The sequence below is a fragment of the Equus quagga genome, chromosome 3 (assembly GCF_021613505.1).
Source record: "Equus quagga isolate Etosha38 chromosome 3, UCLA_HA_Equagga_1.0, whole genome shotgun sequence".
NCBI lineage: Eukaryota > Metazoa > Chordata > Mammalia > Perissodactyla > Equidae > Equus > Equus quagga.
In genome coordinates, this window is record NC_060269.1 from 4,313,345 (window position 1) to 4,325,587 (window position 12,243).

The window sequence follows — 12,243 nt, forward strand, 5'->3', positions numbered from 1 at the left end:
TCAGGCCGACCAAGCTTTCCTTTGTTCGCTTGTCTTAGTGAGTGTTCTAACGTTGCCTTTGGCACTATTGATCACACTTCACAACAAAGTGAAAGCGAATGTCAAGAAAATGCACATCAGGACACCAGGTTACACTTCACAATCTCTCTGTCCACCTGAAGCCACAGGACCACAGAAGGTCACAGCTAGAAGGACGTTCCAGGGATTTACTTGATACAGGTTCTGTGCCAAGGATTGCTCACCAGCAGTAAGACTACTTAACCGCGCAGATGACCATTGTTCCTCCATTTCATTTACAGAATGGAGGCAAGGGCAACTGCCGAGAAAACGGCAGCATAACCTCTGATATTTTATCCAATTTCTTATGTGTGGAGAGAGTTAAATAATTTTTTTTTTTAATTAGGGAAATAGAATTTCTCTAAAAATAAAATTACAGAAACTTTCAGTTCACAGAAAAGAAGTGGAATTAAAAAAGGACACATAAAATTAAATGATGCTAAAAATAGGAAGAGTATGGTCACTACAAGTTAAACTGTCAAAAACTGGATATTGCATCTCAAGAAATATACCATTGATAAACCTATTTAATCATGGTCTTGCCACTGTTCATTAATTTTTATTCAGATGCAAGAAATATAACGGAAATATCTTCTAAAGCCAGTTACTATAAAGCAAAATTTGATGAAAGGCAAATACTTCTTGAAAGTCATATATAGGCATTTATAAATTAGAGGCTCAAGAGGATTCCATTATAAGATATTTCACCCTTGATATGGGGTCCCAAGTACTATGGTAAGACTCCATTGTATTAGTAAAAATAGCATCATCAATACCTATTTTTTCTCTTTTTCACAATCAATGGTTTTTTATCTTATCAAATGTGAGTGACTTGAATTACCTTTTAGTCAGTATGAAAACTCATGATTATACTTTATTTTTTGGATTGATGCAGTTCGCTAAACACATTATAACTTCTCTAAAATGCAGTTGAGACGGGGCAGTATTAACGCTTGCTTTATAAATTTAGCCACTTTACATTTTTTGGTCATGCTTTTACTATGCGTAATTATTTATATCAAGGAATATGATTTGACCCATGGCCTGCCAAACCTGTGTGACCATGATCCATGTGATCACACACTTCTAATTCATAGGGAACAGGGATAATTGGTAAGCAGAAAGGGTTTAAAATCAGACATATCTGGTGGAATTCCAACTTTGCAAACCCTCTCTAGCAGGGCAACTGTTGATAATCAACCTTCATGAGCTTTCGTTTCCTCACCAACAATGGGAATGGTGACATCAGAGGAGCGCTGCGAGACAAAATGAAAGTATGTGTGTAAAGGGCCCAAAACACTACCTGCCATATACTAGCAGCTTAAAACATAGTCGTTCTCTTTTCTATTTATCTAATAAGTATGTAGAGAACCTGGACTAATAGACCCCGAGAAAGCAAGAGCTACACAGCTGCCTAAATTTGTGAAGGACCAAAGAGGAAATACTAGAATCCTGAATGTCACCGTAAGGCAGAAATGAGATTTAACAACCTCTCGGCATGCCTGATACTTACATCCACAAAAAGGAGCCTTGAACACTCTCTTCTGGCTGTAATCTCCAGAGTTTCCTCTGGGTAGTAGTGGTTTGTTTCTAGTTTTAAAGACAGAGGCTTAAATATGAAGCCAAAGAGTAAGTGTCCTAGACCTGGGGCATGCCATCTGCCTAGCATTAAGCAAGAGCTGAAAGTCAGTTACAGAAGCAAAGTCATTTCTAACATGATTTATGTTCCATCCTTGAACGTGGCAGGAAGACTGCAAAAGATATTTGGAAGCCAATGCTTCCTCTGAATAAAGTAAACGAGTACATGCTAAGCCCCTCTCCCCGGACCATGCTGGCCTGTTAGATAAGTTGCCAATGTGGAGTCTGTGAATCTTGGAGCAAACTGGCTCTTCAGGATGAGAAAATATTTCAAGGCCAATGATCATGGCTACTGTAAATGCACAGTGCACAACACAAACACTGGGGTCAGACAACAGATATCCAGGATATTACTCAAAAACACATCTAGCTCAAAGCTGACAAGATAATCTGTTCCTGTGAGTGCAAAGCAGACTGGAATGCTGCAGCTATGACCCACTCAAGGAAAGGAAAAAGCAATGGCATCTCTCCAGGGGCTCCATCTCAGGCTCTTCATGCAGGCAAAGCTCCAATAGACTTCAAAGGAGTATAGCCTGAGGGGGAGGACTGGACCAGGCCCATGGGGGTATCACTTCCAAGATCATGTTGCCATCTACATTTGGTGGACTGGCAAATGCAAATATTTCAGATACAAGTTTAAACAGATGAAAAAAGAAGTGTGAAATAGCTTGGAGATTTGCTTGCAAAAGAAACCTCAGAATTCCAGGAAAAGCATTTAATATTAAGAGCTTCATAAGTTATTCCAAAAGAACCAAGAGAGTAATTGGTTTGTGATCGTATTAAAAATAAAGTTTTTTTAAATTGACACATATTACATTCCAACATGTACAAAATAGTTTACTTAAAAAATAATTTCCAGAAGTTAAGTATTCTTCAAAGATCAGTAACATTTTTCTAATTGGAATATAGACTATATTTTGATGTTTTAGCAAAGTGTTAACATACGTGATCCTGATTAATGTAGAAGAGCCAAAATGCAGCAAATATACTTACAGGAGGACCTGTGGTGGGGGTGGAGAGATAAGAAAAAGGGAGAGATGAATTAGCGAATATGCAAAATACTAAGATTAAATGAAAGATTGACATAATCATCAGCACAATACAAGGGACATAGAAGTCATTTAGATTTCAGTGGTTCTTAATCTTTTTTGGGGTCATGGACCCTTTGAGACTATATCAGAAAAACGCATTTACATCTTTCTGCATACAAAATTTTGCATAAAATTTCAAAGAATATCAATTCCTTGATGCCTGTTTATGGATTACTGAGAGGTTCATATATCTTAAGAAAAGACTGCCTAATTTATATACCTAAATATTTAGATAAAATGTGAATCAGGAAGATCTTTGGTCACCCAGGACAGACCAGTTATAGAGAATTGATATACAACTTTCTTAAGTTTGGTAAAATGGCTAAATCAGAAATGTATCCCTTATTTGTTCTAAGAATGTTTTTCATTCAGTAGCATTGTCAATATGTAAAAGACTACATCCTGATGTCTATATGTTTCTTTAAAACTATGTATTCTCATCAAAACACAGGCAAAATCTAAGAAAATTTCAATATTTTGCACACCATCAGCTTAATTAAAACACCAGTTTTAAGTAACCAGGAGGTTGGGAATTGACTTTTGTATCTTCTATAAAACTTTACAAAAGGGCAACAGTTTCACTGTTTTTTTCCAATCCCCTTTCTTTTGACACAAAGAACAATTCAGCGGTTATTTGACTCCACGAACATTTCATCATTTTTTTCCTCAAAACAAACTTACAAAGCAGCCTCCATTATAAAACTTTGTATTTTGTGAAGGGCTATCCAAACCAGTTTCCATTATTTAGACTCAGTAAGGCTTAAAGATAACTTTTGAGAATACTCTTAAAGGAATTAAACAGATACACTGCCTAAATTATTGAATTTTCATAAATCCTTTTTACTTTGACATCTTTTTTCCAAAAGGAAGAGGAAATGAGACCAAAAAAACCAATCTGCTGTCTGCTCTTTTTGATAGGTTAGTATTTTTACTATTTGACACTTAGTAATTGGTTGTTTTTAATACTGATAAATACTTATAGAAAATACTGGAAAATAACAATTCTTAGCACACTAGAATCAAACCTTAAATTACCTTCCTCTTATCTTGACTTCTCATGGTTATTTACATTTTTGGAGTCTTAGACTTTATAAAACAAGTAAAAAAGTAAGCAAACTCAGTCATTCGGATATCTTGGTTTCAAAAAATGTTTTATTTGACTTTTCTGCTTCCCTTTCTATGTAAGGATTTGGCCTGAAAGCCAAGACTCACTGAAGCGGGCGTCAGGACAACTGCTTGAGTTTCAAGTTCTGCTCATAAAAAAGTGCATGGCCTTGGCCGACCACCTGACTGCTCTGGGCCTCCATTTCCTCAACTACAAAATGAAAATGCTGGATTGATTGCCAAGGCTGCTGTCATCACTAAAATTCTAGGGTTATACCAGAGGAACACAAATTCTCAAATTTTGAAAAAAATGAGAGTAAAAGTATGACAAAATTGTACCAGTTGGATAAAATAACAATAAAGCTTTCCAAGACATGTGCCCCAGTGTCCCAAGACAGATGTTTTCACAGAGAACCTACATTCACTGACCACCTACAGAGACGGAGGCAGGGGAGATGTTGCCACACTGTGTGCAGCTGAGAAATCCTCCAACGGACGGACAGGCTTAACCTGATACAGTAAATAAGCCAAAACTGGGTGCCAGTGGTTATGAAACTGTAATTAATAATATTTTGCCAACTTCTCCTTCCTACAGTTTGATGGACGTACGGAGAAGACAAAAAACATTCTAGGTCTAGCAGAGAAGACTTAAAGACGCACAAGCACACACACGCAACCTCCGACTAGACAATCTAATCATTAATTAGGAGGAACAGATGCAGAAACCTAACCAGAACATGAATGACACAGAGCAGCTGAAAGAGACACTTACCAGATTCTCCTCTTCGGCCCCTCTTACCTCGTTTCCCCGGAGGGCCTGAAATACAAAGAATAAATTTTTGAATGTGATCTAACTTTTTTTTTCTGGTTCCAAAATGGCTAGTAAATAATTCCTATACATATTTTATCACTGTTTTTAACTCACAATTTCAAGAAAGGGACCACATATTTGTAAAGGCCAGCACTATCTTTGGTATTTCAACCTAACCCTTAAGCTTCACTTAATTATAAAAGCTACATGAGACCTCTAATCACCTAGTGTTACTTCGCAACACTAAAGATTTGGAATTTTTATTCATCCTGGCTCAATATCATAAATAAAGAAAGGCTTGCTAAGCAAATTGGTGGTGTTGAGGTTTCATGTTTCTTAGGAAAATTTCTTTTCTAAAGGTTTCAGTATATTAATAATTAAAAGTCCTAAGTATAAACGACTATAGTTTCTCTTCAGTCAGGTCCATCATGATTCTCTCGAAAATATTTAGTTGGCAGTTAATGAAATGTATATATTAGTAACGGAAATAATCCTTACACATATTTCTATTTTATTAAATGTGAATAAATACATATTGGAATTTCCCTAATTGAGAACCAGCTGAGTTAAAATCACATCCTTTTAATTAGAAAGTGTTTAGGTAGTAACTATAGGCCTCATTTGTCTAAGGGGCTAGCTCATTTCTTGTCATGCAATAAATATTTAGTCCTTACAATGATCCCACTTCAAAAGTGGAGAAAAAACTCTTTTTTCAGTGTGTTGCCTACAAAGATCACAAAGCTGGTATGTATCAGACATAGCATGAGATTCTGGACATTCATGGCCATTATTTCAAGCCATTATTCTCAGCTATATAATTTCTGCCTTCATTCCCTTGGGTAGGAATAGCTCCCACTGAATTATGGTTCAGGCAAATAGAAGAGAATAATTAGCCCACAATGAGAACTGAGGTCTTATAATATTTGCTGGATGAAAGAGGCCAAGGAAAACACAGAACTGCCTGGCTTTAAAGAATGAGCTGCTAAGGTAGACTGATGACTTCCAAACTCTAGAAAGTTCAGGACACAAGCAAAACAGGCCTTAGCATCCAGCTGACTCTCAGTGTGATCCTGAGCCACCAATTTCCACATGGAAACACCATCACGAGAAATAAAAACATTGGTGGGCTAGTAAGTTTCCCCTCCAGCCATTCCACAGAATGTTTGGCCATCTGTGTTTCGTAAGAGGTTAAAAATAATTAAACAATAAAATTAGTTGAAAATATTAGGAGAAGCAGCTTTTCAGCAGAGTCCAGAATGGTCATTAGAAATATTAGGTTTCTTTCTGTATTCTGGAATAAAGAAACATTTTAATCATAATTCAAGGTATTCTTGGCCAGATTGAAAGCAGGAGGAGAATCACATAAATAGGTAAATAAACCCAGTAGGACACTAATAGGTATGAAAATAATATATTTATATACACTCTCAAACACACACATATATTGACATATTCTGATATTATACAATGTCCTTAAAAGTAGGAATCAGATTTTTTTCTATTACAAAATCACTTAAACTAAGAAGCATTTAGCAACTACTGTAACTTATGATGTCTGCAGTCTGCACAGTAGGGGTTAGAGGGCCTGTATAAGATGTATACCTGCCATAAAGAGGCAAAGAAGTTGAGAAGATTAAAATATTACACATGAAAAATTGTTAGTAGCACGTTGTGAAGATGAACAATGAATTTATGCTCTGATTTGTTCCTTCTACTCAAAACACATGGTCAATTATAAAAAGAGAAAAGGTATTTAGAAGAATTTGTATACAAAAAAGAAATGGGCATGTCCACAGGCCAGAAATGGACCAAAAAGCAAAGTGGAGAGCAGTGATAAAACCATGAGCCTGCTGAACTCCAGTTCTAGAAGTAGGAATGGCGGCCACAAGTACTATTCCTGAAGAAGACACACACAAAAGTTCTCTAACCAGAGCCAGACTCACTTCTTCAAGCCAGCAGCTTAGAAGTGCTGAAGACCTTGGTCTCTGGCTTAGTGACTGAAGAATACAGACATGATCTCTCAATCAGAAAAGGAAGTAAGGATCTGCTGGTTTGATGCCTAACTCTATGATATCCCCAACACAACTCAGAGACCGGAGTCCTGAAATGCCATTTTTAAGATTAGTCTTGTCTAGAAGGCTGAGGGGTCAGCTAAAGACCAACACAGAATGGTTAGGTAAAAAAGGGTGAGCAAGGGGAAAGAAAAGCAGACACACAGAGAGAAAACTACACCAATAATAATAATAATAATAATAATACCTACTACTCATACTGAGTATACAAACCAAAATTCTAAAACACACGAGGAAATCTAATGCTAAGAAAGGCAGCACTCACAGGAGGATCATGAATTCTGTCCAGGTATTAATTTTAAGAAATCATCAGACAAAGGTCAGTATGTTAATCATGCTTTAAGAGATAAATGAAGAAGTAACACTCATTAAAAAGCAAAGGATTTTAAATTTAAACAGCAAAGAAAAAAAGAACAAATGGACTTGAAAGAGAACCCTTAAGAAATCTTGAAAATGAAAAATACAGTCATTGAAATTTTTTTAAAAGATAAATTAATTAAATGCTAGCCTGGATATGGCTGAAGAGAAAATTGAGGTAAGAGATGCAGAATGCAGCCCAGAGAGACAGAGCCAATATCTGTTTATCTATATCTATCTATCTACCTACTATAGTCTGAATGTTTGTGTACTCCCAAAATTCATATGTCAAAATTCTAACCCCCAAGGATGATGGTATGAGGAGGTGGGGTCTTTGGGAGGTGCTTAAGTCGTGAGGCTAGAACCCTCATGGATAGGATTCATGCTCTTATAAAAGAGAACCCAGAGAGCTCTCCAGCCCTTTTCACCATGTGAGGACACAGTGAGAAGGCACGAGCTATGACCCAGGGGGAGGGCCCTCACCCAAAGGCGACCAGGCTGGTGCCTTGATCCTAGACCTCCAGCCTCCAGAACTCTGAAAAACTGTTTATAAGCCACCCAGTCTGTGATATTTTGTTAGAGAAACCAAACAGACTAAGACACTATTGATTGATCAATCGATCTATCTATGTTAAGAGGCAAAATTTAACCATCGAAAGGAGAACCCAAAAAAAGTGATAGAGAAGCCTTTGTTTAACAGATAATAGATGAGAATTTTCCAGAATTGAATACAGGAGTCCTAAGATTGAACTCATACTCTGAGTGGCAAGTAAAAATAAATCACACTTAAACTTAGGAATATTCAAGGATAAAGAGAAAATGTTAGGACCTACCAGAGGGAAGACTACAGTGGGTGGTACTTAGACTGACCACTGTCTCACCCACAACGAAGGTGCCAGAAGGGCCCAGTCCTGATTTTTATGACAAGTCTTAGAAGTCTATAATTATTATTTGTTTATTGGAATTAGTTTATTTGTCATCTTCCCCCTGAAGCATGTTCCTTTTAAATAGTAGAATTTATCAGACAAAAAGAATAAATTGCATAAATGTTTAAAAATTGTTTGAAATAATTTTTTAAAGATAGATTATGAAAAAGTGATCAAAGAAACAATGATATCTTTTGAAGAAATCAAAACATGAACATGTCTACCTTAAACATTCACTCAGAAGACTTCAAGAAATGAATCAAATGCTGCCGCGAAGCTGCTCGTTATGTTGAGAATTGAGAAGGAATAGGATCTAAGACAACGGAAAAGATACTTGGCAAGACAGATATCTATTGAATATGATAAAGTTTTACAAAGAATGTAATAATATTTGAGAGAGAAAATGAAGCCAACTAAGTTATGAGAAGATGGGAATCTAAACTTTACAGGATTTACAAAGAAAACACTAGATTTGAGAAGAGCATGTTATAATTACTACAGGAAACAGAAGATTGGAGTGAGCATTATTCTGAGCTTAGTAAACTAATAAATTATACAAAACTCTCAGGAGGACTTAGATAAAGATATTTCTTACAAAGAGAATAAATAGAAGTTTTGAAGATGTCTACTGTGCAGATGAGAGTATTTGATATTGCTTCTGCATTTAAGGGCAAAATAATAGAAAATGGTACCGATGGGATGAATTTGACAATGGATAGCTGGCAAGTCACCAGAGTGAGAAGATGAGAAATCAAAAGAGACAAATGAGAGATGTTTCCCAAGCAAAACCAATGTGAACAATAGTTGGAAAAGATAGCGACCATTTCCATTCCAAACTGAGCAGTCAAGTATCAGCCAGGCGTGAGCTGTAAGAACAAATACAAAAGCTGGAACCTGATTCTTATTCACTGAATTTGGCCAGATCCTTGCAGCAGAAATTCTCAGTGAATTCTATCAGCAGAAAGACATGACTGCAAAAGACAGTGGTTCAAGAATATGAACGGGAATAGAAAAAGCAGAAGCTATCAGCAACAGAGAAAGTGAAAACTTATGAGCAGAGTATTCATGAAAGAAAGAATGAATTACAGAAAACAGAGGAAGGCTATGAAACCACATTGCTCTTCACGATAAGAAAATTCATGACAAGTGGTACTGTTCATGCTTCGAAAACAGTTTTTGCTTGAAAGATGATGCAAACTGTCAGCCTGAGAGAGTTATCAGTAAAAATTAGCCATAATGGTAATGCTTTAAAGACTAGTGTTGACAAACCCAACTGCAGACAGACCCAGGTCATCAAACCACATCAGAGCCAGGTGTCTTAAGCCAGGCCAGTTCTTTTGGCCCACAACTAATATTCTTGGAACACTCTACTCCTCACTAATGATGAACACACCTGTGATAAGGCTCTTCTCTAAGGTTAGATACGTGCTTAGAAGTAAACATATGCCTTACACGGGCCTTCCTGTGGTCTTGGGGGTGGTTGTTATTGCAAATATCTGGATTACCTTATCTGGCTTATCAGATAAATTACCGAAACCTATCAATTCTACTCCTATTACTTGAATCTGTTCACTTCTCTCCACTCCTACAAGTATTTCAAGGCTGAGCTTAAATGTAACCTTTCTGGGTACCCTGAAAAGAGATTTTTTTACTGGAATTTTATTTATATTTTTAAAACATTTTTACCTCTTATAAACACTTACAATTAAACACACACAAAGCATTCAACAAAGCTTCAAAATTCATAATCAGCTGGGTGTTTTGTTTTGTTTTTACCTCGTGCTTCCTATTTCAACACACATTTCTGGTTTTGTCTGCTTTTTGGAGATCAGAAATCATGTGGATAGAAACAAAGGGAAGAAATCAACTTAAAATGGATTAAAGACTTAAACATAAGAAGTGAAACCATAAAAGTCCTAGAAGAAAGCATAGGGAAAAAAGTCCTTGACATTGGTCTTGCCAATGACTTTTTGGATATGACACCAAAAGCACAGTAACTAAAGCAAATGTAAACAAATAGAACCACATCAAATTAAAAAGCTTCTGCACAGCAAAGGAAATCATCAACAAAATTAAACAAACTTACAGAATGGGAGAAAGTATTTGCAAAGTATATATCTGATAAGGAGTGCATATCTAAAATATATGAAGAACTCATAAACTCAATAGCAAAGAAACAAATAACTGGATTTAAAAATGGGCAAAGGATCTGAATACATATTTCCACAAAGAAGACATCCAAATGGCCAACAGTTGTGCGAAAAAGGGCTCAACATCACTAACCATCAGAGAAATACAAATCAAAACCACAATGAGGTATCACCTCACACCTGTTAGAATGGTTGTTACCAAAAAACAAAAGACAACAAGTGTAGGTGAGGGTGTGGAGAAAAGAGAACTCTGGTACACTGTTGCTGGGAATGTAAATTAGTGCAGCCACTATGGAAAACAGTATGAAGGTTCCTCAAAAAATTAAAATTAGAAATACCATATGATCTAGCACTTCTGGGCATTTATCCAAAGGAATTCACATCAGGACCTTGAAGAGATACCTGCACTCCCATGCTCATTGCAGCATTATTCACAAAAGCCAAGACATGGAAATGGCCATCCACGATGAATGGATAAAGTAAATGTGGTATATAGATACAATGGAATATTATTCAGCCTTAAAAAAGAAGGAAATCCTGCCATTTGCAACAACATGGGTGGACCTAGAGGATATTATGCTAAGTGAAATAAGCCAGACACAAAAAGACAAACGCTATATGATCTGATTTATATGTGGAATCTAAAATAGCCAAATTCAGAGAAGTAGAGAATAGAATGGTCACTACTAGGGGCTGGGGGAAGGGGTAAATGGGGAGGTGATGATCACATGGTACAAAGGTTCAGTTATAAAAGATAAATTCTGGAGCTCTGCCACACAGCATAGTGCCTATAGCTCACAATACTGCGCTGTACACTGAAAATTTGCTAAGAGGATAGATCTTATGTTAGGTTTTCTTACTTCAAAATAATAATAATAATGATAATAAAAGGAGCAGGAGGAAACTTTGGGAGGTGATGGATATGTCTATGGCCTTGATGATAGAGATGGTTTCATGGATGTATACTTATCCCAAAACTCATCAAGTTGCATATATTAAATATGTACAGCTTTATACATGTCAACTATACTTCAATAAAGTGGTTTTAAAAAAAAGAAACATAGTGAAGGCTCATGGCCTAGGTGATTGGGCTTAGGTGTGTTGTTATAAAAACCTGAGAACAGGGAGAAACGTAGCCACTTTGTTGCCAGTATGACCTAATGGTCACTAATGACCTGGGTCATTTGAGAATTAATTCCTGACTGAATTTCCCTGAAAGAAGTAAAGAATGAATATAAAGGCGCAAAATGGGAGCTCAATAAATATCAGCTTCCTCTTTTGCTCTGTTCATATTTTCTTTTTGTATTTAGTCAATAGTGATAATGTATTCGAGTATTTGACAAGAAATGCTGAATATGGATGTGAATAAGATTGTGAGAGATTAACATTACCTTCCAATTGTAACAGTCAAAGAGGCAGTTTAGTATAAAGAAAAGAATATGGAAGTGTTAAAAGAATTACAGGTTTTCACTACTGTGTAAATCAAGCTAACTTCCAATTATCCTCTTTGATTTTTGTCTGCTAAAAGATCTAATAAATGAAAATACCCTACCACATTTATATGATTATTGTGAGGATGAAAACTGTAAAGTGCTACATACGTATGTTAAATGACTGTTTCCTTCATCTCTCATTAAGGCATTGATGCTTAGTAAACTATTTCCTTGTTATATTACTGTCATATTCCTCAATAAAAATAGTAAGACTTCTAAACAGTTTGACACATTCTGATAAAAAGCTGAAATGTCTTGGTTTCCAAAAAGCAAAGATCCAGAATTCTGTCGGCAGAAACTCAGAAAACGTTAAGGCAAAGGAAAGAGCAGGAGATAGAACTTGTGGTCAGCGAGGGCGAGAGTGAATGAGAAGCAGCGGGCAGATGGAGAAGACCCCTGTGCAGATGCACGCTGCGGGACGGAGGCCAAGAGGAGAAATGTGTGCAAACCTAGGATGCCCCTCCACCCCAACCCATCCAGGGATAGGTCTCCAACAGCTGCACACGGCTCCTGGGAGGGAGGGATCAGACTAGGCACAGAGGAG

General features: G+C 36.6%; 1 protein-coding gene across 6 annotated transcripts in view; it reads right to left on the reverse strand.

The window, feature by feature from the left end:
- COL25A1 (collagen type XXV alpha 1 chain) overlaps nt 1–12,243 on the reverse strand; it is a 440,445-nt gene that overhangs the window by 199,502 nt on the left and 228,700 nt on the right. For all 6 annotated transcript variants that reach the window (XR_006887816.1, XR_006887815.1, XM_046655549.1 and 3 more), the window contains exons 3-4: nt 4,663–4,707; nt 2,689–2,696 (exon numbers count right to left, since the gene is read on the reverse strand). Coding sequence is in view for 4 of the 6 variants with exons in the window: in XM_046655549.1 (XP_046511505.1) it covers nt 2,689–2,696; nt 4,663–4,707 (53 nt within the window). In the remaining 2 variants the exon portion in view is untranslated. The remainder of the gene's footprint in view (nt 1–2,688; nt 2,697–4,662; nt 4,708–12,243) is intronic.